Here is a 24630-nt window from a genome sequence, read left to right as displayed (position 1 = left end):
TTTTCCAATGAATTAAACAGACCTATATTTTTTTAAGGATTTTTTTAGGATTCTCAGGAGGAAGTGCAAATAACAAATGATCTGGAAAAAGAATCAAAGGATTCAGTGAAAACCTCCTTTGATTCAGTGGCTAATTTTAGATGACTTCTGGCCATCTAAATGGCAAGAGAACTCAAAAAGAACTGTAATTTCCAGATAATCCTAACAATTTACACCGTAGTTTCAAAGATAATATTTTACTTAAGGAACACCCCAAAATTATTAGAACAGTTTAGTGAAGCACTTCATGACTGCAGGATTATTAGAAAAAAAATTTTAATAATAAATTTATTTTTTATTGGTGTTCAATTTGCCAACATACAGAATAACACCCAGTGCTCATCCCGTCAAGTGCCCACCTCAGTGCCCACCACCCAGTCACCCCCACCCCCTACCCTCCTCCCCTTCCACCACCTAAACACAGGAGACAAGCACCAGAATTGCTGCAACTGCACATAATGCCTATGGGGTACCAACCTAGCTCATGTCCTTCCCTAAGAACCACCCCCCGCCGGGGGCTGGACTCCTGTGGTCGTGTTTGCCCTCTGGAGGAGGACACTGACCCAGGAGGGGCCAGGCTGGAGATGGCATCCCCTCTCCTGGGAACTTAGAATCTAGGAGACCCAATCAGTGGGTGCCTTGCTGGGATGAGATGTGGACTTTGGAAGTGAGGGTGGCATTTGGGGGCAACTGAGTGGACCACAAACAAATGAATAAGGAAAGCTGCCTATGCAGAGGGAGGGGCCAAAAGCAGACACCAGAGTGATGACAGCAGTGGACAATGAAATGATCTGCCTTGGAGCAGGAGAGGAGAGAAGAGGGGAGAGGTGCCGGTTTGGTTTTCTGGTTCATTCCTAAAGCCAGTTCCTCAGGAGACATTGCTTCCTGCTTTTAGATTCTCCGAGCTATCCCCAAATCTCCCCAATAAGCTCATTCTTTATTATTGTTTAAAAAAATGTAAGCTGAGTGGGCCTGAGTTCCTTGCAGCCAAGGATATGAAGAAATTTTTTAAAAACCGCAACTATTCTTGTGTTAGGAAAGTGGAATTATGGTGTGATTCCTCCCCCTACCCTATTCTTTACTGTGGTTATTACTCTTTTCTTTAAGCATAGAGGAAATATTTAGGTCACCACTCTTTTTTTCTGCTGCCTTCTGCTCTGTCATATAAGCTTGGAAAGAAGAAAAGAGCAAAAAAACTGTATAATCCACGTATAGTTCCCCCTTAGTAACAATAACCCTGCGCTCTCAGAATCTGCACATTTTTATTCACTTAGAAAGCTCTACTCACAAGGAGGAAGAGAGCTGAAGAGCCAGATGTCCTTGCTACTAAGCAGGTATACAGGAAACCACACGCCCTGCAGGTGTATAGAGCTATATAATCCACAAAATGATTCACATCCATCATCCCTGTTGCTAAATAATTTACAAGTTAGAAGAGTCCCACAGCTGGGTGTCTCAGTGGTTAAGCAACTGCCTTCAGTTCAGGGTCATGGGATCGAGTCCTGCATCAGGTTCCCCACAGGGAGCCTGCTTCTCCCTCTGCCTATGTCTCTGCCTCTCTCTGCATCTCTCAGGGATAAATAAAACAATCAAAAAGAAGAGTCCCGAAATTCATACTAAATGTACCAAATGTATCAGACCACTTGCACTGAAAATGACAAGGAGAGTTCTATTATTACCCAAACTGTTCACTGGTCAAAATCTTGCAATCCTGATGTTTCTTGAAAGGAACTAGTATCAGCCAGAAAATACTCTTCCATATTTTCTCTTTCTCCACCTTTTTTTTTTCTTTCTTAAGCATTCTGTACAGGAGCTTTCATTCAGGGGTAGCTGATATTTCTGCAAAAGCCTGATGCGCTTTTTGGTTTCTTAGGACCCGTGGTTGCCATGGACACGAAAGGCTGCAGTGGCTGCTGACTGCGCATCCCCCGCCCCTGACAGACCAGCTGGCTCTGGCAAATGTGTTCACTATTTTTGACAATATCAAAGGAATGAAACGGAACCCTGCTCCTGAATTCTGCTCTCTACCCTTGCCAGACCCTCGAGGCCTCACCGTGAAAAGCTAGGTTGGTTTTGAGGCAGTATGGCACATTTCTGAGGTCAGGCATTTGGGGAACTGGGGTATCACGAGCCCAGGCATACCAACGTGACACACATGTCACAGCAATCACCTTGGAGTCAGACCAGAGAAGATCCACGGGCCTACCTGCACTTATTCTCTGGATAGTAGAACCCCACCCTGAAAACACTCTATTCTCCTTTCTGTCCATAGAAAATGTTTGATCTGATGCTCTCAGCTAACCAAGGGGCCGCCTAGGACAAGAGATGAGGAGGCTTTTCAAAGACCTCAACCTCCTTACTCCCAGGACCTTGTCTATCACCCTGAGCTCCAGCTGGATCACAGAGACTGGCTTAGAGCAGAATTATGGAAGTGGTGTGATGGCTCCACACTGAGGGCCTTTATAAAGACTGTCACATAGGCATCTACATGCTTGCGACCCACTGATCCGGGCCAAGTGCTCTTTCCATCTAAGACTTACACCTCTTTATATCCCCTAGCATTTTACACAGGGTCTACACATTTGCAGAATTAAAAGAAAACTTCCCCAAATGCAAATAAGAACCTATTACAATAAGATACCATCTCATACCTATAAGGATGGCTACTATGAAAAAGATCTCCTCACTAAAAAAGCCCCCAGAAAATAACAAGTACTGGTGAGGATGTAGAGAAACTGGAACCCTTGTGCCCTGTTGGTAAGAATGTAAAGTGGTGCAGCTGCTGTGGAAAACAGTATGGTGGTTCTTCAAAAAATTAAAAATAGAATCACCATCTTATTGAGCAATTCCCCTTCTGGGTACAGACCCCCAAATAATTAAAAGCAGAGTCTAGTACACCCATGTTCATAGCAGCATTATTCATAATAACTAAAAGTTGGAAGCAATCCAGGTGTCCGTCGATGGATGACCGTATAAACAAAACGTAATCTATATATACAGTGGAGTATTATTCAGCTTTAAAAAGGAAGGAAATTCTGACCCATGCTACAATATGGATTAATCTTGAGGACATTATATTAGGTGAAATAAATTAGTTACAAAAAAAATACTGGGGGCACTGGGTGACTCAATCGGTTGATCATCTGACTCGATTTCAGCTTGGGTCATGATCTCAGGGTCCTGAGATCCAGTTCTGCTTCGGGCTTTGTGTTCAGCAGTGTGTGTGTGGGGGTATTAAGGTGGGTGAGGTGGGGGGGGTTGGGGAGGTCTGCTAGAGATTCTCCCCTGCTGCCTGCCCCTCGCCTCACTCATGTTCTTTCCCTTTCTCTCTAAAATGAATGAAAAAAATCTTTTTTTAAAAAACCCGAATACTATATTATTCCACTTACGTGAGATACCTAGAGTAGTCAAACTCAGAGACATAGAATAGAGAATGGAGGTTAGTGGGGGCTGGGAGAACAGGAAGAGGGGAGTTACTGTTTGATGGGTACAGAGTGTCGGTTCACAAGACGATTTACAGAGGAGGGTGGTGATGATGGTTGCACAACAATATGGTTGCAGCTAATGCCACTGAACTGTACATTTAAACATGGGGAAAATTAGAGAGGGTGGCAAAACATGAGAGACTCCTAACTCTGGGAAACGAACAAGGGATAGTGGAAGGGGAGAAGGGTGGGGGGATGGGGTGATTGGGTGACAGGCACTGAGGGGGGCACTTGACGGGATGAGCACTGGGTGTTATACTATATGTTGGCAAATTGAACTTCAATAAATAAAATGGTTAAGACGGTAAATTTTGTGTTTACAGCAATTGAAACTAGTATAAAAAATCTTCCCAACTGAAATATATTCTTCCTATGTCCCATTTTCTCTTGGAAATAATTATAACATGTAAATAATAGTTGAGGGTAGCCTACCCCCAATGGTCACTGTAATGGTGGGATTTCACATGTTGTGCCACATAGTGTGTGGGTGTTGGATTCTCAACAAAATGCTCCACACTCTATTCTATGAATGCATAAGGCTGGCCCTGACTGTTCTAAACCTTCTTCCCACAATGGCATAAATAGGGATGCTAGCAAGAGATTACACAGGGGGAAAGCACTCTTTTTTTCTTTTTAAACAATAAAGCAGAGAACATCCAAAATGGGGAAGGGGGTGGTGCTGAAAAGCAAGTGTCTCCCTCTACCCCTCGGCCTCACTGCTTCCTAGAGGACTCTCAGACCACCAGCGTCCTCCCTGCTCACAGATGCCAGCTGGGGCCCTCGGCCCTGTGTCTGGCAGGGCTCTGACATGAAAGTGAGAGGGACTTATCTGATCTCCCTTTGTCCTGGCTGGGAATTACACCTTACAATAAATGGCACACTTTCGTCTATCTATTGCGCTACATAAAACGCCTACAGGTTGTAAGGCTCAGTTAAAGTCCAAATATTCTAGGGCAGCAAGTACAGTCATAAATGCATACCCACCTAGCAGAAGGATCTGTCTGTCTATGGCTAGCACTTCAAAAAACACTTGAAGCAAAATTCTGGCAACTCTGAAATAATCTCTTTTTGGTTGAGGCCCTCAGCACCTCTTTCTCCTGGCTGATTTTAGTTGCTTCCCAACTCCAGGCTTATTCGTCCTCCCCAAGGTGGCAGGGAATGCCCCACTCTACATCCCTTAGAGTTACCTAATACCTCCAGGATAAAGTTCAGGGCTCAGCTCCCTAGCATGACGTAAAGGTTCCTTTGCATTCTGTCCTGGTCTGTCTCTCCACATTCCTCTAGCTTTGTGCCCTCAGCCACTCAACATTACTCACTATTTCTTAATCTCCCCAGTTCTTCCCACCTCCTCTCTTGACATGTCATATTCCTTCTGAGCCTGGAATGCTCATCCTAGAATTCACCGTCTGGTGAACTTCTACTTATCTTTCAAGATCCCTCTCAAAGGACATTGCTTCCATGAGGCTCCATGGATTCCCTTGTGAGCTCTTTCCTCCTCCATGGATTCCCTTGTGAGCTATTTCCTCTGAACACCTTTGGGCTTGGTGCTTTCCTATCACAGTCAACTAAAACTTTGAAAGCTGGGACGCTGCCCATTCCTAGATGCCTACTCCAAACTCTAACTTCAGCCAAGTTACTGGGATGAGATCTAAAAGTGACCCACCCTATAATAATCATGCTCCACGCCGGGTGCTTAATGCTGACATGGCCCATTCAGAGGCCCTGCATGCCACTTGCCTGTGACTCACTGCTTCTCGTTCCCATGCCTTACCATTTGGATGCCTGTATTTCAATGAACTTATAAACTCTTGTGGAGAACTGTAGGAACTGTGTCTTACTTATGAATCATCCAGATTTTCTGGCTTTAATACTTCAAACATGGTAGAAACTAGATTTGTTATGGGAGTGACTTGGAGGAAGTAGGGGGTCGGCCGGGAGTTTTGGAGAGCAGGGTAATTTCAGGTGAGCTGAATGTAGCTCTCTACCTCTGTCGGAAGGTGAAAATTGTGGCGACCTCTTGGGCAGTTCTTTGGGAGGTGGAACATTGATAGGAAAAGGGAAAATGGGGAGGAGGAGATGCAAGGCAAGGACACAGAGTGCTGAACCCAAAGGTGAAGGACTGGCTCTCTAGGGTAAGTGAAGGCATCCTGTATCTTCAAAGGTCTTAAAACTCAATGGCTTGAATTAATAGTAATAGCTGTAGTACTAGTAATAAGACAGAAAAACTACTCAAAATGCTAACAACAGGTACCCCTGGGTTGTAAAATTACAGTCATTTATATTTGTTGTAGGTTCTCCATTCAGTTTTTCTCTAAAACTCAACTATTCTATTTGGAAACAATATATGAATAGATATTGACGTTTTTAAAACAAAAATTATCATTTAAAAGCCACAATATACTTTACCTCTTGAGTCCCAGTCAATATGTGTAATGTAACTGGAAGCACCTTTACAGATGCCAACCCGTTTGCTTGTAAGTACATTGTAAATATCCACAAAGTTATCGTGGGATGCCACAGCAAGGTATTTTCCTGTATCTATAAAGAAAATGGGCAGTTAACACCAAAATGTTTTATATAGGAATTTACTTCCAGGAGCTTATTTCAAAATGGGGAAAAGGTCAAGGAAGTATTCAAATAGTCCACTCTTACAAATTTTTGTCCCAACATATTCTAGAAAGTTTCTGCTGTAGTCTTCACCTTTTGAAAATTTAATATCAGAGATCATTTCTTTTCTGTGATGGAAGGAGACCATGTCTTCAACAGTGTCAGCATTTACGACCAGGAAACTGCCATCATTTAAGCCAACTGCTAAGGCTTTCCCATCAGGGGAGAAGGCACAGCATCTTCCACCTACAAAAGAATCCACAAAGAACAGTTGTTACCATGATTCTATTATCAAACAAACTCAATGAAGAGAGGGAGATATTTGCACATGTGCATTATGACACACACACGGGACACATGGGACTGTGTCTTTAATATATTTGTGAGAAGAACTAAAACTTTGTAATTTAGAACATATCTTCCCTTCAAACCCAAGGATATTGATCAGAATGCTAAAACAATAACAACAACAACCCACCAAACAAAACATTTTCTACTTCTTTAAGGTTTATCCTTTTATTTCTTAACTACTTGAATAGCTGGGATTTTCAAAAGACCCGTGGAGTGAATGGGGGAAAGGAGTGAAAGATTAGTGAAACCAGTATCTTCGCTCCCAAGAAAAGAGATGATACTTAAGAACGGGAATTCCGGAATTCACTTTCTAGAAACTGTATCTTGGGTATCATGCCTTACACACAAAACTTGCTTTAGAGAATTTGTGAGACTGTTGTCACTCCATGGATCAAAGTCTTTGATCCATGGATCCTAATGCATAATTCGAGAAAGATTTTACCTTGCCTCTTCTGTCAAGGATGACACTCTCTCAAAAGGTATCTACTAAACTAAACAGTATGGGCTGCCAGTGCCAAATGAGCAGTATTTTCCACTGCTTTGCAGGGTCACAGGGAGACATTCTGAATGAGTGTGGACTCTATGTGTGTGGGTGTCCAGTAGTGTGTGGGTGTCCAGTAGGAATCCTGTTTAAGAATATTCCTCACCCTCCCCTGCCCCACCCTCTCTTCTTATTGTCAAGACTTTGGTGAGCACAGCCCCAGGGATGGGGATAGTCACACAGCCTTGCGTTAAGGCATTCCAAACTCAGCTTCCGCACACGCCCCTCCATCACTGTTGATGATGTGCTGAAAGCTACCAGTAATTTCAAATTGCCTTATCTAAATTACATCTTCATTCATTCACTCAGCTAGCAACAAGTTATCTATGTACTGTGAGTCATCCATGGTGCTGGGGCCGAGAGAACAAAAGACAAGCCTGCCCTTGAGGAGAGTCATCAAGATTAGGTTAACTGTACACTTTGTTGTACAAACCAGGACATCTCTCAGAATGGAAGGGAGAGCTATTAATAATTACACCAGGACAACCGCTACAAACCGGGTTGAATGATCATTCCGTCTAAGATATGCGAGCAGTTGTTCTTTCAAACTAATTTTCAACCCGGTGGATAAAGTCCAATGTCTGATGTTGAAGTCACTCACAAGGAGGTCCTGGTATATAATTTTCCCGGTATAAATCAGTGGTCAAATGATTCAGTCTTTGGTGGGTAAGACTTCGGAGGGGCTTCGGAGTCAGACCTGGGTTTGAATCCCGGCCCCACTGCTTACTAAGGCCCCAAGTCCACTGTAAAGAAAGGCAAAAGGTGGAGAAAAGCAGCCTTAGGCAGTGCCACAGCTGTGCTCTCAGAAGCCACCCTGTTGGGGTTTGAATTCAGTTTCAATCACCCACCAGCTGTGCAATTTCAGGCAAACAGCCTTAGTTCTCTGTGCCTCGGTCTCCTCATCTGTAAGTGGTAACAATAACAGCCTTACTCCTTAGGTCCCCATGAAGACCAAACGCAGACTGCTAGCAGTCACGGGCTCTACAGGACCAGCCATCATCTCCGTTCCTGTTGTCTTGACATCTTTTGTCATTTTATTCCCTGCCATAGAGTCTCCATGTCTCTCTCTGTGTAAAACTGCCTCATACAAATGTCTGGGGGTCAGACCCCAATCTCATCCTTTCCTGCAAACTCTCACAAATGCCCTGAGCCTCAGTTCTCGGGTTTCTCCATGCTGAAGCTGTCCCTGGCAGCAGGCCTTCTCTTGAGCCTCCACACAAGCGTGCTTGTGCCAGACATCTTTCATTTGTCTCTCTACAGCCACTCTCCGCCCTGCTCTTTGCCTTCCGCTGGCCTGTGCAGATGGCATCTATGGCCTCCCTTGCCCTCTGGCTTCTGACTGCGTCTGGCCAAGGGGGATCACAAATGGGAGACTCAAGAGAGTGAGGAAGGAAGGGGGAACAGGGATTTGGGGTATGTACCCCCCTAGCTGCCTCCCTTGTGGGGTCACTGGGCACTGGCTGCATCCCTGGGCCAAGGGTTCCAGCTCTGGTCCGGCCTGTCATCTCACATGGCTCTCACTTTCAGGGTTCCAGCACTGCTCTCTCCTCTTGCCCCTTCAGGCCTAGGGCTGATGAAGGTACCTGGTAGCTACCACCTGTGTGGTGCTGTACTATCCCTGGTCATTCCTCAACACCCTCTCCGCCCCCTTTAACAAATGGTCCCAATTTTTAGACTCTTCTCAAATTGCCCTATTTGAATGGACCATCTGCTACTGGCACTCTGTTTGAATTTGTCCATCTCTGGGATCTTGGGATCCCCAGTCCCTGACACACAGAAGCCACTCAATAAATGTTTGCTGAATTTGCACTTCTTTGTATACCTCTTTGTTCTAGTGGTGAAGGGCATTAAATACATATTTACTCAATTCCTGATACTATTTATTGTTCTATAAAACTGACTTATGATTTTCAATAATAAAATCAGTTGTAGAGACTGTTAGCATAAAGAGAAAACAGCGTTCCTTACAAGCTGCTAGGTTTCAACAGACTCCCACAGCTCTCCATGAGAAGAAGAAGGACATATTGCCCCCAGGTGGCAAATGTCTGTGCAGTGCAAGAAAAATGGAGGAAATAATAGAACAGGCCAGTTTTCTGGAATTTGTATCTGTAGCAACAAACACTGAATTCCCGTTACCCAGCGTACGTGGGAGCACGTAGCAGGCCCGCTCAGTAAACATTAGTCAAAGAATGAACACAACACATTCTGTTGTTGGCAAATATGTTTACAGATGTGTAAGGTGAGATCGTGTACCTTTTTTGAGTTTTCGTACTGCCAGCATCCGGTGCTGGGAAGATAATTCCCAGATCCGAAGCGTTTTATCATCGCTCACCGTTGCACAGATGGGCAGGAGAGGGTGGGCAGCCAGCCCCCATACTTCCCCTTCCATGTGTCCCTGCGGAAGGGAAACAAGGCGATATCAACTCAGTTCATGCTTCTTGGCTAGTCCTCCTGCTGCACGGTGCTGCACACCCAGCCGAGAGTATCCTAAACAGGTTCAAATATGAATAAACACACGGTGTAGCTTCCCTGAGCCACAATGAATGCGCTGAATAATTATTTTCATCTGAACTTGAATCTAAGGATGGACCTACATGATGCTAAAGCAAAACATGGACTCACTGCTCATGTTTTGTATATATGATGCCAAATATCTTTCCTTTTAGAAACATCTGGGTGAATAATAAAATACCCGCATTTTATCCTCTGGCTTGATATCAAGCTAACATAGTATCTAAAGGGACACATACACTTGTAAAACAGCTTGATCATGACACAAAACACCTTTATGAATGAACCCACGTTCTAAAAGATGTAGGTAGCACCTATCTCTGTCAGAGGAATTAGACAGTGATATTCTTGTTAATTTAATTCAATATTAGTTCTTTGCATAGCATTTGGCAAACAAAAATAAAGAGAGCTCAGTTTTCATATCAAGTGTCCTAGGAATAACTCAGGTTTAGTGTTTGTTCACAAATTATCCTGTACAGTGAATATCAGGAAACTGAACAGTGCTTAATAGACATTGGACCAATTCCATATATCTGTATCTTATCGCAAACACACCTAAACTGGCTTAGAAATTATGAGATGAAAGTGTTTTAAAGCAATGAACAATTAGGGAGAAAATTACTCTAATTCCTACAATTTATCACTCAATAAACAATGTAAAGGATAGATTATTGTTCTGTGCACAGAACAATAGAACAGACCAGACTGTTCACCGAATTTCTTTTGGTGGCTACTTAGAAAGAGGCTTTGCTTATAAAGCAAAAAGAAAGACTATACAAAGGCATCGGAAAGGTGTTTGTACTTGGAATGCTTGTGGGAACAGGTGGCTTTCTGATGAGAAACTGGATGATTCTGGTTGAACAGGGAAACTGTTTGAGCAAAACAGTAATTTGGCAGAAGATACAAAGTTCCAAATAGAGCTGACATTCAAATATCTGAGAAGGGCCAAGGATGGAGATACTGTCTCTGAATTTATTTATTCAACTACACTATTAAGTACATCCCCAGATTTCTACTTTTTCTTTCTTTCAGAAGCCCCCCACCCCAAAGATCATGGTCAGAGAATGGGTCAGGTGTCAACTCTGATTTTTCCCAGGGTGGATCTGCTTGGAGCCCTTTCCCAGACCAAGTCCCTTTTGCAGTTTGCCTGAGGACGGAGATGTGTGGCTCTGAGACCCTTTCAAACCGCTGCCTTGTATACTGACTTAAACACGGTATTTTCCAAATCTAACAGGATCAGATTTCTGTATAACATAGGAATGGACAATGAGCAAGACAGGCTGGACATATCTCGAGTGGTATAGGAAGGGGCTTGGAATCTTACCTTCCTTCTGACCACCCGTAAAGCTGGCAGTAAATAGCTGCATAACTGAGAGCTGATTATATTCAAAGAATATACAATGGGAATTTCAGAACTCATCTCGTCCCCCAACACACCCTTCCTTCTCTTAAAAAATAAGCAATTTATTCCAAATGACACTGAGTTGCCATGCTACCGGGCAAAGTGGTTCTCGTATCTTTTCATAGCAGGACAGTGGATGGTCTTAATCACACCACCTGTTCCTAAACTTTCTCTCTGCGTCTATCCTCTCTTGGAGCAGGACCGTGAGCCCCAAAAGGACAGGAAGCCCTATTCCACTTGTGTACAGCATTTGACACAGGGCTGATCTCAGTAGGAGCCCAACAAACGCTGATTCAATTGAACTTCTTAGCCTTAGCACTTGCTAGCCTTAGCTAGGAGGAAATGGAAAATGAGTGATAGACAAGAAGAGGAAAGAGAGATGTTGACAGAGAAGAAAAGATCAGTACAAGTCTAAGGAGACAAGATGGCAGTAACCAACATTTTTTCTAAAGGTTCCAGCAGCTTTACTGCCTGCCCATAGCCCAGGAGGCCATGCCTTCTATATGGCTCTCCGGCAGTCTCCATGCTAAGAGACATCTGGAGAACAGCCTGGTGGAGCGAAAGAGGAAAGGCTCTGTTATCTGACAAACCTTGGTCAGAGACCCAGCTCGGCAGTTCTTAGCCTAGGGTGGTGGGCAATTTACCGGGCTTTGGGTCCCTCATCTAAAAAACAATTTCAACTGAGTAAATCTGTTGTGAAGAAATAAATTTTGTACAACAGTACTGCCTGACACACAATAGGTGCTCAATAAACAGTACCTGTGGCTACTTTTATTAGAACAATCGAAAGAAATATGGGAAAGAACAGAATTATAGAGAATGAAAAGGTCAAAAGCTTTTATTTTCAAGTTTAAAACATATTGAAATGAACTAAGCTCAATTATAATATTTTTTAATTAGAAAACTTAGAGCTTAAATCTTATTCTATTATTTAAATCAGTGCATGGAACTGAAAAAAATTTTAGCAATATAACATGTATGCAAACAAGTTAAAATCTCAAACATTTGGGGATTAGAAAGAAATAAGCATTTTTCAATAAGATTAAATAGTCATGACCAGAAAGACAAAGAAATTCATTTAGAGGAAAACAACAAACTCAAGATCAGCTGGAGAATAGAGAAGTCCGACTGCATGGTTGTATCTGTAGAGTATTCTCAGTCCTGGCCACCTGGCACAATCAGCTACAGAGTTGTTTTTTTTTTTTAATTTTTTTTTATTTTTTATTATTTATTTATGATAGTCATACAGAGAAAGAGAGAGAGAGGCAGAGACACAGGCAGAGGGAGAAGCAGGCTCCATGCACCGGGAGCCTGACGTGGGATTCGATCCCGGGTCTCCAGGATCGCGCCCTGGGCCAAAGGCAGGCGCCAAACCGCTGCGCCACCCAGGGATCCCAGCTACAGAGTTTTTGAGGTTTGTTTTTAACGAAGAATTCTTTTTTTTTTTTTTAACAATGAATTCTTTTTTAAACACACTCTTATGCAGGATATCCTGAGTGGAGCTTGGGGACATGCATTTTTAACACCTCATAGTGTTGTGAACCATGGTGGGTATACAGATCTGTTCCCAAGGATGTAGCAAATCAGACGGCCACTCTCAGGGGGATTTGGGGGTTCATCTCTAATATAGCAAGTTTATAGGAGAAAGAGGTGAAGCTTCTCCATTGGACTCACAGGAGTCCTGAATCTTATATAATCAGTGTGTATTCTTTTTACTCCACCTTCTGAAATTGCACCCTCAACACTACCCGAGCCTCTTCCATGTATAAATAAGGTTTGTCCATCACCAAATGGACAGGGACTATCACCTCCACGGAGTCCCACCCCCGCAAGTGAGATTTTAATCACTTCATTGATCTTTGAGGATTCTGTTGATGTTTATTTTAATGTGATTTTACTTGAATATAACTCTTGAGGGGAGAGGAAGGGTAAGAAGTAGTTCAGGTGTTTATATGCATCGAGGCTGAAACTAGAACAAGGCAAAAAAACCTAAGGAGACACATGTATATTTGGTATGAGTCGAGAAAATAATTTGTCCTGATGGTTTTACAGATTGACAGATCAAGAAGAAATATACCTAAGGATCCTCCTCCACATCTGGACTTGATCGAGACATGCACTTTGAACAGATACTGTGATGGGATAACACTCTTGGGGACCCTGGGTGGGGAGGATGTACTCTGCATGTGGTAGGGACAGTAATAATTGTGGCCAGAGGGAAGACTAGTGGACACGTTTGTGAAGTGACCCTCATAGTCGTCCTGGTTTTCACTCCTGTGTAATCACCTCCTTTTGAGTATAGCATGATCTATTTGCCAACCGATAAAATAGGGCAAAGAGGTGGGATGTTCATGATTACATGTATCTGATAAGACTATGTCACATAAGACTGTGGTGGCTTCACGGAAGCAAGCAACCATGCTGGGGAATCCCATGTGGCGAGGAACTGTGTGCAGCCTCTAGCAGCTGTAGGTGGCCTTTGGCCAAGAGACAGCAAGAAATGCAGCCCTCAGTCCTACAACCACAAGGACGTGAATTTTGCCAACAACCTGAGTGATCCTGGAGGCATCCTTCCTTGGGTGAGCCTCAGATAAGAATGCAGCACTGACCTTTACTATAGTCTTGTAAAACTTTAAGCAGAGGACCTAGCTAAGCAATGCTCAGACTCCTGATGCAGAGGAACCTTAACATAATAAATGGGTATTGTTTTAAGCTCCTAAGTCTGCTGGCAATTTGTTATGAGGCAATAGGTCATTAACACAGCAGTTATGTGATCCTGAGACTAAGTGCCTACTTCAACAACAGACGCTAAACGGCCCCCTCGCCACACCCTAGTCCCAGCTCTGATGGGAACTGTGCGTTAGAATATGTACACAGTACCTGAACGAGTAGTGTCATTGGGCCACTTTTATCAATTTCCAGGATCTCCCCATTTTTGGTTCCCACCAAGATATGTCCATGTCCCAAAGTGATGGCACGAATTGAAGGGTTATCTTCCAAAAGCAAGCCTGTGTGTTGGGGGGGGGGGGATATTGTATTTAATATTGCAAATATTGTATTTAGTAGAACAAGAACAACAAAAAACCTCATAATCATAATATATTCTGTCTCTGTAGTTCAAAACTACTAGATAGTAGGCAATCATCCTTGATATTTCTACTAGGAGTGAGAGGTCTAAATGCAGAAGAGAACTGATTTAGTAATGGCTGTCCAAGAATTTTGGTACCATCTTTTCCATTCCTATGAAAAGAAGGATTTCTATTACATATTCGTGGGTGGCACCTTTTGAGCTGGTTGACAATGCTGCTCTTTTAATGGCATAAGTCTTCAAGCATCTTTCAAACATATCATCCCAGAGTTCCACAATTCCATCCTTTCCACCTGTTACAAAACCCTGTGAAGGCACACATAGGAAGGATTAAATACACATCAAAATGACAAGTTACCCATCTGGCCTCAAAAGAGGACCCCCTTGGGAAAAGCAGCTTTGTCTGTGTTTTCTTCCTAAGCATAGGAGACTGAAAAACCTGATAATACAATATTAATATAATATTTCCTGGAAGCATCTCTCTCCTACTTCTCTAGCAGATAAAGCACATTCTCAATGTGTGTTCTTTACACTCTCCTCAGACATTTGGTTGGCACTTGGCACCATAGGTCATGGATGGCTGTTTCTGCACCCAATCCCTCACCTCAATGTGGATGCCTAAGGAACAGGAAAGCCTTGCAGACTTTCTGGTATTTCAGCTATTTCTACTGAATGAACTGGAATTAACATCACAATTAAAAAGGATTATTAAGTATTTTTAAATGAGATATTTACTTCCAGGAGAAAACATCATTATTTTTTAAGAGCAACTTAGGCAATTCATGTAACAAAACTATCCTATTTTGTTCAATGGACATCAATGACCATAATAATTTAAATCCAAATTAATTTTTATAAAACCTGTAAAGTAAAATGTTTAATTTGTTTTTTGTTTGTTTGTTTTTCCTAAACAGCGATCCTTATTTTTATTCTGAGCTTATGATTTCCTGGCTTTTCTAGTTTTCCTTCCAGGCACATTATATATACCAACTGCTCTTAGGAAAATCCTTTTTTTTAAATGAGAAATACTAAGTAATTCATTGTTTCCTTGGAGAGTTTTAGTTTCCTTTATTTCAATGAAGTTCGTAAGGAAATAATATTTTGAAGTTTCTTACATTAAATACCTGTATTCTCATGACAGATTTGGAGGGGAGACTCAATCTCCAATTAAATTCAAATCTGGTATATTACATTGTGACATCCTTGTATTTTCCATGATGTTTCAGGTTAACTTACCAAGCAATGAGAGAGTTTAAACCAGTTATAGCACATCAACTTCTAGACCTACATAAATTTTGCTTTCTACGTTAGTTTTGTCTAACATACAGCTTAAGCCAAAACAAATTTGCCAGTAAAAAATAGCCTAACCACAAAAACAGCCATTGTAGTTGCACGTATAAGAATCTACTTCTGTAATGGGATCAGCATATTTCCCTGGGAACAGGTAAATGTAAAATGAGGCTTGACTGAGTTAGCTGTGTTGGGCAGCTTATACTTAAGTTCAAAAGTTAGAGAGTACAGACAAACTGGTGCCACCAGCAAGTTGGCAGTGAATAAAAAATGGATTTTTCTGGTAAAGTGGTTGAACAAGGTATTTTAATAAGTGTGATCTTTTTTTAGAAAACACCAACACTATAAGGCAGGAAGGTAACTGGATGGAGCAGGACAAAGAAGAGCTTAAGTGGAAACACAGCAGGTGTGGTGATTAATTTTGTGTCAATTTGATCACAGGGTGCTCTGATTAAATATTATTTCTGTATTTGTCTGTGAGGGTATTTCTAGACGAGATTCATATTTGAATTGGTGGACTCAATAAAGTAGACTGCCCTCCCCATTGTGGGTGAGCATCATCCAATTCTTTGAGAGCCTAAATAGAACAAAAGGCAGAGGAAGGAGGAATTTATCCCTGTCTGTCCTGTCTCACTCATTGAGCTGGGACATCTCATATTTTCCCACCCTCAGACTGAGATATACACTAGTGGCATCCCTGTTCTCTGGCCTTTGGACTCTCACTCAATTACACCACCAGCTTTCCAGGGTCTACAAGCTTGCAGATGACACAGTGGGACTTTGTAGTCGCCATAACCACATGAATCAATTCCTTATAATCTCTTTTTTGTTTATGTGTATGCATATCCTATTGGTTTTGTTTCTCTGGAAAAAACTAATATTGGCAAAGAAAAGACTTCACTCTAACACTCTTGTTAAAGCTGAACCTGTCTACACTGGTTATCAGCTAAACCTCAACCATACTGAGTGGGACAATAATCGAACCATTTGGTACTCTAAGGTCTTTGCTTATTGTGTACAAAGGAGGAAGAGAACATTGAAGTATTTCTCAGGACTCGTCTGCTACTGGGTGTGTACATTATCCCAACACTTCTTAAGGGGCTCTCAGGGATAAGAGCCGGGAAAAATTAATATGAAAAGAGGAGCTGCACATAAATAATTATAAATGAAAGTAATTTTTAAAATATTTGTACTCTTCTCCATTCATGACAATTACTTCCCAGTTTGGACAGGTTTTAGAGACAAGCAAGCATCCTGCTAGTGTGCGCCTTCCTCAGACTAATTTATAATTTTAGAAAGCTAATGATGAAAATACACCATACCTTATCCAATGCATACATAGCAAACACAGGCCCGTCATGAGCTTTCACTGTCTTTAGTAGTAGAATATCTTTCCAAATAAAAATATCTCCAGTAGCTGCTCCTGAGAACACTAGATCTTCCATTCGCCCATAAGAAACACACATCATTGTTTCCAATTTTCCAACACTTCCAAAAATTCCTCTTTTAGAGGTGAAGCCCCCACCTGAAGTGGACCAAGAGCATTTATTATTTTTTGAAAAACTGACACTTTCTATGAGCATTTGGAATGATGGTCTTCAATGAAAAACCCAGTGTGTCTATATTATATGTATATGGAAAGATGTATAAAGATGGCACAAAACAATATAAACAAAAGTATTATACGAGGCTTTCTCATTTACACATTTATTAATTCAATGTTTACTGAATCCCTCTTTTGTGGTAGACACAGTAGGGTCAATGCTGGGGTATAAAACAAGGAGAAGGAGTTTCTTCATTCAGTGAACTTAGGTTCTGGTTGGAGAGGGGATGCCCTGATGGATCTCAGAACAACAAGACATGCATCTAACCAATGTTCAATGCCAGTTCTGTGCCAGTCTGAGGAGGGGCGACTCAGTGCCTGGGGTAGCTAGGAAAGTATTCATGAATGTTGATCAAAGAAAATGAGAACAACACTAGCAGTAATGAAAAATGTAAACAAGTTAAGTATGTTTTTGCCTTCATTTTTACCATGGGAACTTTAGGGTGAGAAAATAAATCACTGTGTAGGAAAAGATACATCAGATTTGTCCTTGAGACATCCACATTTCCCGGCACTTCCTAAGTAGCACTGACAAACCCAGACCTATTCCAGAAAACTATGCATATGCTGGTTCTCCAGTCATGTTGGATGCCATTGTCTTTCCTTTAAAAGCAGAAAGTACTGGACCTGTTGCATATTTACATTTTGTCCAGTGTAAGATTATGTGTGGTACCTAAGCCAATACTAGAATTCACAATCCTAATAATAGGTCTGGTTTATTAGTGAGAAAAATAAGATATCCTTGCATGTTTTGATATGCTAATTCACTTATCCTTATTATCAATATTATAATATATTATAATATATCAATATTAAAAAACTTATTTGGATCACCTACTAAGTATCGTGTTGCAGTTTAAGTCATATCTAAATTCAGTGATGAATTAATAAAAGGACCCTCAAAATATTGAAAATATTATTCACCCAAAGTGATTATTTTATTTCCTGTTCAATGTTCCAACATAATTACAGCTTTCAGAACAGATGATTAAATATAAAAATAATTATTTTCACAGTAGAACATTTCCCAGAGCTTTCTAGATATTGATAAACATACATAGAATTATACAGAGTGTTTTGAGTTCTTAACTCAGACACATTAAGCAGCCGAAGGTGAATTTGGAAGAGAATGTCTGCTAGGTACATTTTAATTTTAAACTGCAGAGACCAGCTAGTTAGTTATGGTGGGCTTCTTTTTTTCCAGCTGGGTTTTTTTTTTAAATGCTCAACCACATAAATGATAAATCCAAACAACAATACCTGCTTGTTGCCAGAATTTGATGTGCTTCATCCCAACTGTAACCAGTTTGTCAACATGGTGTGGGTTACACTTAACCACAAATATCTTATCTTTATGTCCTCTGTAAGAGACAAACAAACAAAAAAATCTAGTTGTCCTGAAGCTTTGACACAGTTTCATTAAAAGCATACATTTGGTCTAACTTTCACTAAATACATCTAACAGGACAGGTAAATTAGAAAATAATTTAAAACACACACATAGACATAAGGTCTATATAGAAATCATGAGCTTAGACTTTTCTTTGCATGTGGCCATCTCTTCTTACCCTCATACTGCTACCAAAGTCTATTCAATTATGCTTTCAACAAATTAATGAAATACTTATAATGGATCAAAATGTCTCCATAAGATAAAATTAAGTTCATAACCCAAGATGTAGAAGGACAAATATAAAAATGACGACTGACTATAGGTCTGAACCTTTAGACCTGGTATTCCATAGTGCCAGGGAAATATTGTTTTGGAGTAGGTTCACATTAGAACCTAAGGATTTGCTGGACTTAGTAGATTTTTTTTGTATTTAATGGACTATTTGATAGTCTTCTCTAGTATATTAGGACATAACTTTCATTTTGCAAATAGAAGTGATTAACAAAAAGAACATAACTGACCAGTATCTCCTATGAACATGTATACTAATATCTTAAATAAAATTCTAAGAAAGAAAATCCAGTAACAGATTAAAAAATACTTTATGACTGAATGCAAGGGTGGTTTATTATTAAGGATTCAAATGGTATAATTTATTATTTTAGTATTCATAAGAAAAACTGTGTTATTTTCACAGATACTGAAAAGGTATTTGACAAAAATCTAATACTTGCGATTAAAAAACAATCAGCAATCAATAAATTAGGAATTAATGGAGACTTATCTCTTAGTCACTTATATTTCCCTGAAGATTCTCATTGAAAAACCCAGATTCATTCAAAAACAATTATAGACAGACAAGCTGGCTTTCCAGATGTTGTGTGCCATTATCCTTTAGAAACAGAAAGTGCTGAAACAGTAGCTTATTCATGATTTGTTTTGGTGTGTGTGAATTCAAAAGTCAGATTCTTACTTAATGTCATTCCCAGTGGAGTCAGGTACAAGATTATTACCACTGCCATTTAACCTTGTATTGAGCATATTAACAAGTGCAATTAGGTAAGATTTTAAAAATTAAAGGCATAAGAGTTGGAATGGAAGAGGTAAAACTATTTCTATTTGCAGATGATGCAATTATATATCTAGAAAATTCAAAAGAAAATAATGTAAAAACAACTACAAACAATATAATTTAGTCAAGCTACAGCTTACAAACTTAAGTGCAGAATCAACAACTTATCAACAACTTCAATATTTACAAAAACCAACTGAAAACTATAATGAAATAAATGACTCTATAAACAACAAAAAAAACAAAGCATAAATGTAGAAAATTTGCACATAAGAGTTTATAGCAGCTTTAATTCTAATTGGCAAAACTTGAAAGCAATCAAGATGTCCAGGCAAATAAGTAAAAAAAAAAAAAAAGTGGTATACCCAGACAATAGAATACCAGTGATCCATACACAAAAGTAAATGCAAATTCAGTGATAAACAGAAATGAGCTATCAAGCCATCGAGAAGACATAGAGGAACCTTTGGTGGAGTCTTTAAGATTTTCTATATAAGATCATGTCATATGCAAATAGTGACAGTCTTACTTTTTCCTTACCAATTTGGATGCCTTTTATTTCTTTTTCTTGTCTGATTGCTGCAGCTAGGACTTCCAGTACTATGTTGAATAAAAGTGGTAAGAGTGTACATCCTTGTCTTGTTCCTGATCTTAGAGGAAATGCTTTCAGTTTTTCACCATTCAGTATGATGTTAGCTGTGGGTTTTTCATATGTGGCCTTACTATTAGAACTAATAAATGAGTTCAATAAAGTTGTAGGATATAAAATTAATACACAAAAATCTGTTGAATTTCTATACACCAATAACAAAGCAGTAAAAAGAGAAATTAAGAAAAGCAATCCCATTTATAATTGTACCAAAAACAATAAGCAATAAGTTACCTATAAGAACTTAACCAATGAGGTTAAAGTCCTATATTCTAAAACCTATAAGACATTGATGAAAGAAACTGAAGATGACACAAACAAATGGAAAGATATACCATGCTCATGGTTTACAAGCATGTCCAAAGCACACTAAAGATTTAGAGCAATTCCTATCAAAGACTAATAGCATTTTTCAAGAATTAGAACAAACAACCCTACAATTTCTATGGAACCACAAAGACTTTGAATAGACAAAGGAAATCTAAAAAGAACAAAGCAGATTTCAAAATATACTACAAAGTATAGTAATCAAAACAAATCAATACTGGCACAAAAACAGACATATAAATCAATGGAGCAGTATAGGGAACCAGGAAATAAATCCATGCCTATATGGTCAATTAATTTACAACAAAGGAAGCAAGAATTTATAACAGATAAGGATAGCCTTTTCAACAAATGGTGCTGAGGAAACTGGAGAGCTACATGCAAAAGAATGACACAAGACTGCCTTCGTATACCATACACAAAAGTAAATGCAAATAGATTAAAGACCAAAATGTGAGACCTGAAACCATAAAAGTCACAAAAGAAAACATGGGCAGCAATGTCTTGGACACTGACCTCAACAACATATTTATGGATGTGTCTCCTCAGGCGAGAGAAACAAAAGCAAAAATAAATTATCAGAACACTAAAATAAAAAAATTTTGGACAGCAAGGGAAACCATCCACAAAACAAAAAGGCAACCTAGTCAATGGGAGAAGATATTTGCAAATGATACATATGATAAGGGGTTTATATACAAAATATATAAAGAACTCCTACAATTCAACACCATAAAAAATCCCATTAAAAATAGGTGTAAGACCTGACTAGACATTTTTCTAAAGAAGACATAGAGATGGCAAACAGACACATGAAAAGATGTTGAACATTGGTCATCATCAGAAAAGTGCAAATTAAAACCACAGTGAGATATTACCTGACACCAGTCAGAATGGCTACACCAAAAACATAAGAAACAAGTGTTGGCAAGGATGTGGAGAAAAAGGAACTCTTGGGCACTGTTGGTAGGAACACAAATTTGTGCAACCACTCTGGAAAACAGTATGGAGTTTCCTCAAAAAATTAAGAATAGAAATATTATAGGATCTAGTAATTCCATGACTAAGTATTTACTCAAAGAAAACAAAAACACTAATTCCAAAAGATCTATGCACCCATATGCTTATTTCAGCATAACTTACAAATAGCTAAGATATGGAAGCAACCCAAGTGTTCATCCCTAGATGAATGGACAAGGAAGATACGGTGTGTACACACACACAGAAATATTACTCAGCCATTAAAAAGAAGGAAATCGTGCCATTTGCAACACGTGGATGGACCTAGAGAGTATTAAGCTAAGTGAACTGAGTCAGAGAATGACAAATGCCATAAGATTTCACTGACATGTGGAATCTAAAAAGCAAAACAAATGAACAAATGAAATAAAATAAAAAAGACTCATAAATACAAAGAACAAACTGGAGGTTTCACAGGGGATGGGGCTTGGGGAATGGGCAAAATAGCTGAAGGGGATTAAGAAGTACAGCCTTAGAGTTATGAAATAAATAAATTATGGATGAAAATTACAAAAGGGAATACAGTCAATATTTTAACAACTTTGGATGGTGACAGATGATAACTACATTTATAGTAAGCATTTTAAAAAGTATATAGCACAGCCCAGGTGGCTCAGCAGTTTAGCGCCGCCTTCAGCCCAGGGCCTGATCCTGGAACCCCGGGATTGAGTCCCACGTCGGGCTCCCTGCATAGAGCCTGCTTCTCCCTCTGCCTGTGTCTCTGCCCCTCTCTCTCTCTGTCTCTCATGAATAAATAAAATCTTTAAAAAAAAAGTATATAAATGTCAAATGACTATCTTGTACACATGAGACTAACGTATCAACTATACTTCAATTGTTAGAAATGCTTAATGAAGTATATACAGATCAAATGATGTGATGTCTCAAATTTTTTTTTAAATGTTCTAGTAAAGAAGTAAAAGAAACAAAGGAGGAGGGAAAGATTTGTGCCATCTCTAGGATGGTGCAGCTGGGTGAAAGGAAGTCCATTATGCTATTTCCTCCACTTCTGTGTAACTTTGAAACTTTCCATAACAAGTTAGAAGAACAGGACAGAGCATCTCTATGCCCACTACATGTGCCCTAGAGTGACAGGCAGGGAAAGGAGAAGAAATTGATGTTTGAACTTTCATTTCTTTGAAAGTCCAAAGTGATGTGTGGACATTAGGGCCAAGATATATCACTGGAAGTATCAGGAAAAATTAGGACAGAGAGACAAAAGTTTAGATATGAAAGAAGAGAAAATATGTTTAACACCAAGAAGAGAAATAGACAAGATAACCATAAAAGACATTGAGTGTCTGAAGATTTCTTGATTGGAGGAAAATCCCCACAGATTCTAAATCATTACAAATTACATTTCCCACACAGAAAAAAGGACTGTTTTGTGATTTATTTAGATAGTTGGAAAAATGGTTTGAGAGCACTTTTTAGTTTTCATCTAATTTCTTGATGTCATAAAAACACCAGGGTGTTTTCTGTTGTGGCTGAAGTTCTAAGGTGATGAATGATGGCAGGTAAATGTTAGTGAATGGCAACATCTAAATAAAGGACATTCATGGATATGTCAGCTATTTTTCCTTTAGACACTTATTAAATCTTTAGGGTAGTTGCCTACAACTATGTCAGTAAAAAAAAATAAAACAGGAGTTTCAGGTCCTAAGCAGAAAGTAAGAATGCAGAAGATTGTCTCCCCCACCCCCTGCAATCTTAATAATGATTCCTCACACCAGAGTCATAAGTAACTGACCACATAGGGCCACATGTACTCTCTATTGGCAAGCACAGGGGGAGAGAGAAGGAATGTGCTCCTTCCAGAAGTCCAGGGCAGCTGCACACAGATGAGTTGGCTTCCAAATGTCCTATTCAGAACCCTTCATTGCTTAGAGGCCTAGTCCTGTGATTTGTGTTCTTTTTTTTTTTTTTTTCCTGTTGTAGCCCACAACTTAGAAGGGTGAAAGACTGTTTGATTTATACCCCATCTTCAGAAAAGATTTAAAACAGCTTACAATATACAACCATAAGATACCTATGAATAATCTTTTTTTTAACCTATGAATAATCCTAATTCAAGAAGTAAATGATCTGTACTCTAAAAAATACTGATAAAAGAAATCGAAGAGGACACCAAAAAATGGGGAAAAAATTCCATGCTCATGGATTGGAAGAACAAACGTGATTGAAAATGTCCATACCACCCAAAGTAATCTATACATTTAATGCAATACCTATCAAAATACCACTGGCATTTTTCGCAGAAAATGCAGAAAAAAACAAAGAATCCTAAAATTTGTATGGAACCACAAAAGACTCGGAATAGCCAAAGCAAACATGAAAAAGAAAAGGAAAGCTGGAAGCATCACAATTCCAGACCTCAAGCTATATTGCAAAGCTGTAATCATCAAGACAATATGCTATTGGTACAAAAACAGACACAGATCAACAGAACAGAATAGAGAACCCAGAAATGGACCCACAACTATATGGTCAACCAGTATTTTTTTTTTTTAAAGAAGGGGCACCCAAGCATGGGGGAAGGGCAGACAGGTAGGAAGAGAGAGAATCTCAAGCAGACTCTGCGCTGACACAGAGTTCAATGCAGGGATCAATCTCATGATTCTGAGATCATGACCTGAGCCAAAATCAAGAGTCAGATGCTTAATCAATTGAGCCAGCCAGGCATCCCATGGTCAACTAATCTTCAACAAAGGAGGAAAGAATATCCAATAGAAAAAAGACAGTCTCTTCAGCATGTGGTGTTGGGAAAACTGGACAACACGCAGAACAATGAAACTGGATCATTTTCTCACACCATACACAAAAATAAATTCAAAATGGGAACACCTGGGTGACTCAGTGGTTGAACATCTGCCTTGGGCTCAGAGGATGGTCCTAGGGTCCTGGGATTGGGTCCCATATCGGGCTCCCCACAGAGAGCCTACTTTTTCCTCTGCCTATGTCTCTGTCTCTCCCTCTGTGTCTCTCATGAAAAAATAACTAAAATCTAAAATAAAAATAAACAAAGAAATAAATTCAAAATGGATGAATGACCTAAATGTAAGGCAAGAAATCATCAAAATCCTAGAGGAAAGTGCAGGCAGCAACGTCTTTGATCTCGGCTGTAGCAACTTCTTACTAGACAAGTTGCTGGAGGCAAGGGAAACAAAAGCAAAAATGAACTTTTGGGACTTCATCAAGATAAAAAGCTCTGCACAGCAAAGGAAACAATCAACAAAACTAAAAGGCAACCTA

General features: G+C 39.9%; 1 protein-coding gene across 7 annotated transcripts in view; it reads right to left on the bottom strand.

The window, feature by feature from the left end:
- Positions 1-24630, bottom strand: part of EML6 (EMAP like 6) — a 271691-nt gene that overhangs the window by 56534 nt on the left and 190527 nt on the right. For all 7 annotated transcript variants that reach the window (XR_005987687.1, XM_041754174.1, XM_041754169.1 and 4 more), the window contains exons 18-24: positions 18178-18278; positions 16637-16839; positions 14219-14330; positions 13817-13944; positions 9277-9418; positions 6225-6377; positions 5931-6062 (exon numbers count right to left, since the gene is read on the bottom strand). Coding sequence is in view for 6 of the 7 variants with exons in the window: in XM_041754174.1 (XP_041610108.1) it covers positions 5931-6062; positions 6225-6377; positions 9277-9418; positions 13817-13944; positions 14219-14330; positions 16637-16839; positions 18178-18278 (971 nt within the window). In the remaining variant the exon portion in view is untranslated. The remainder of the gene's footprint in view (positions 1-5930; positions 6063-6224; positions 6378-9276; positions 9419-13816; positions 13945-14218; positions 14331-16636; positions 16840-18177; positions 18279-24630) is intronic.

Source organism: Vulpes lagopus, chromosome 5 (assembly GCF_018345385.1).
Source record: "Vulpes lagopus strain Blue_001 chromosome 5, ASM1834538v1, whole genome shotgun sequence".
NCBI lineage: Eukaryota > Metazoa > Chordata > Mammalia > Carnivora > Canidae > Vulpes > Vulpes lagopus.
This window is presented reverse-complemented; position numbering and strand designations above follow the sequence as displayed.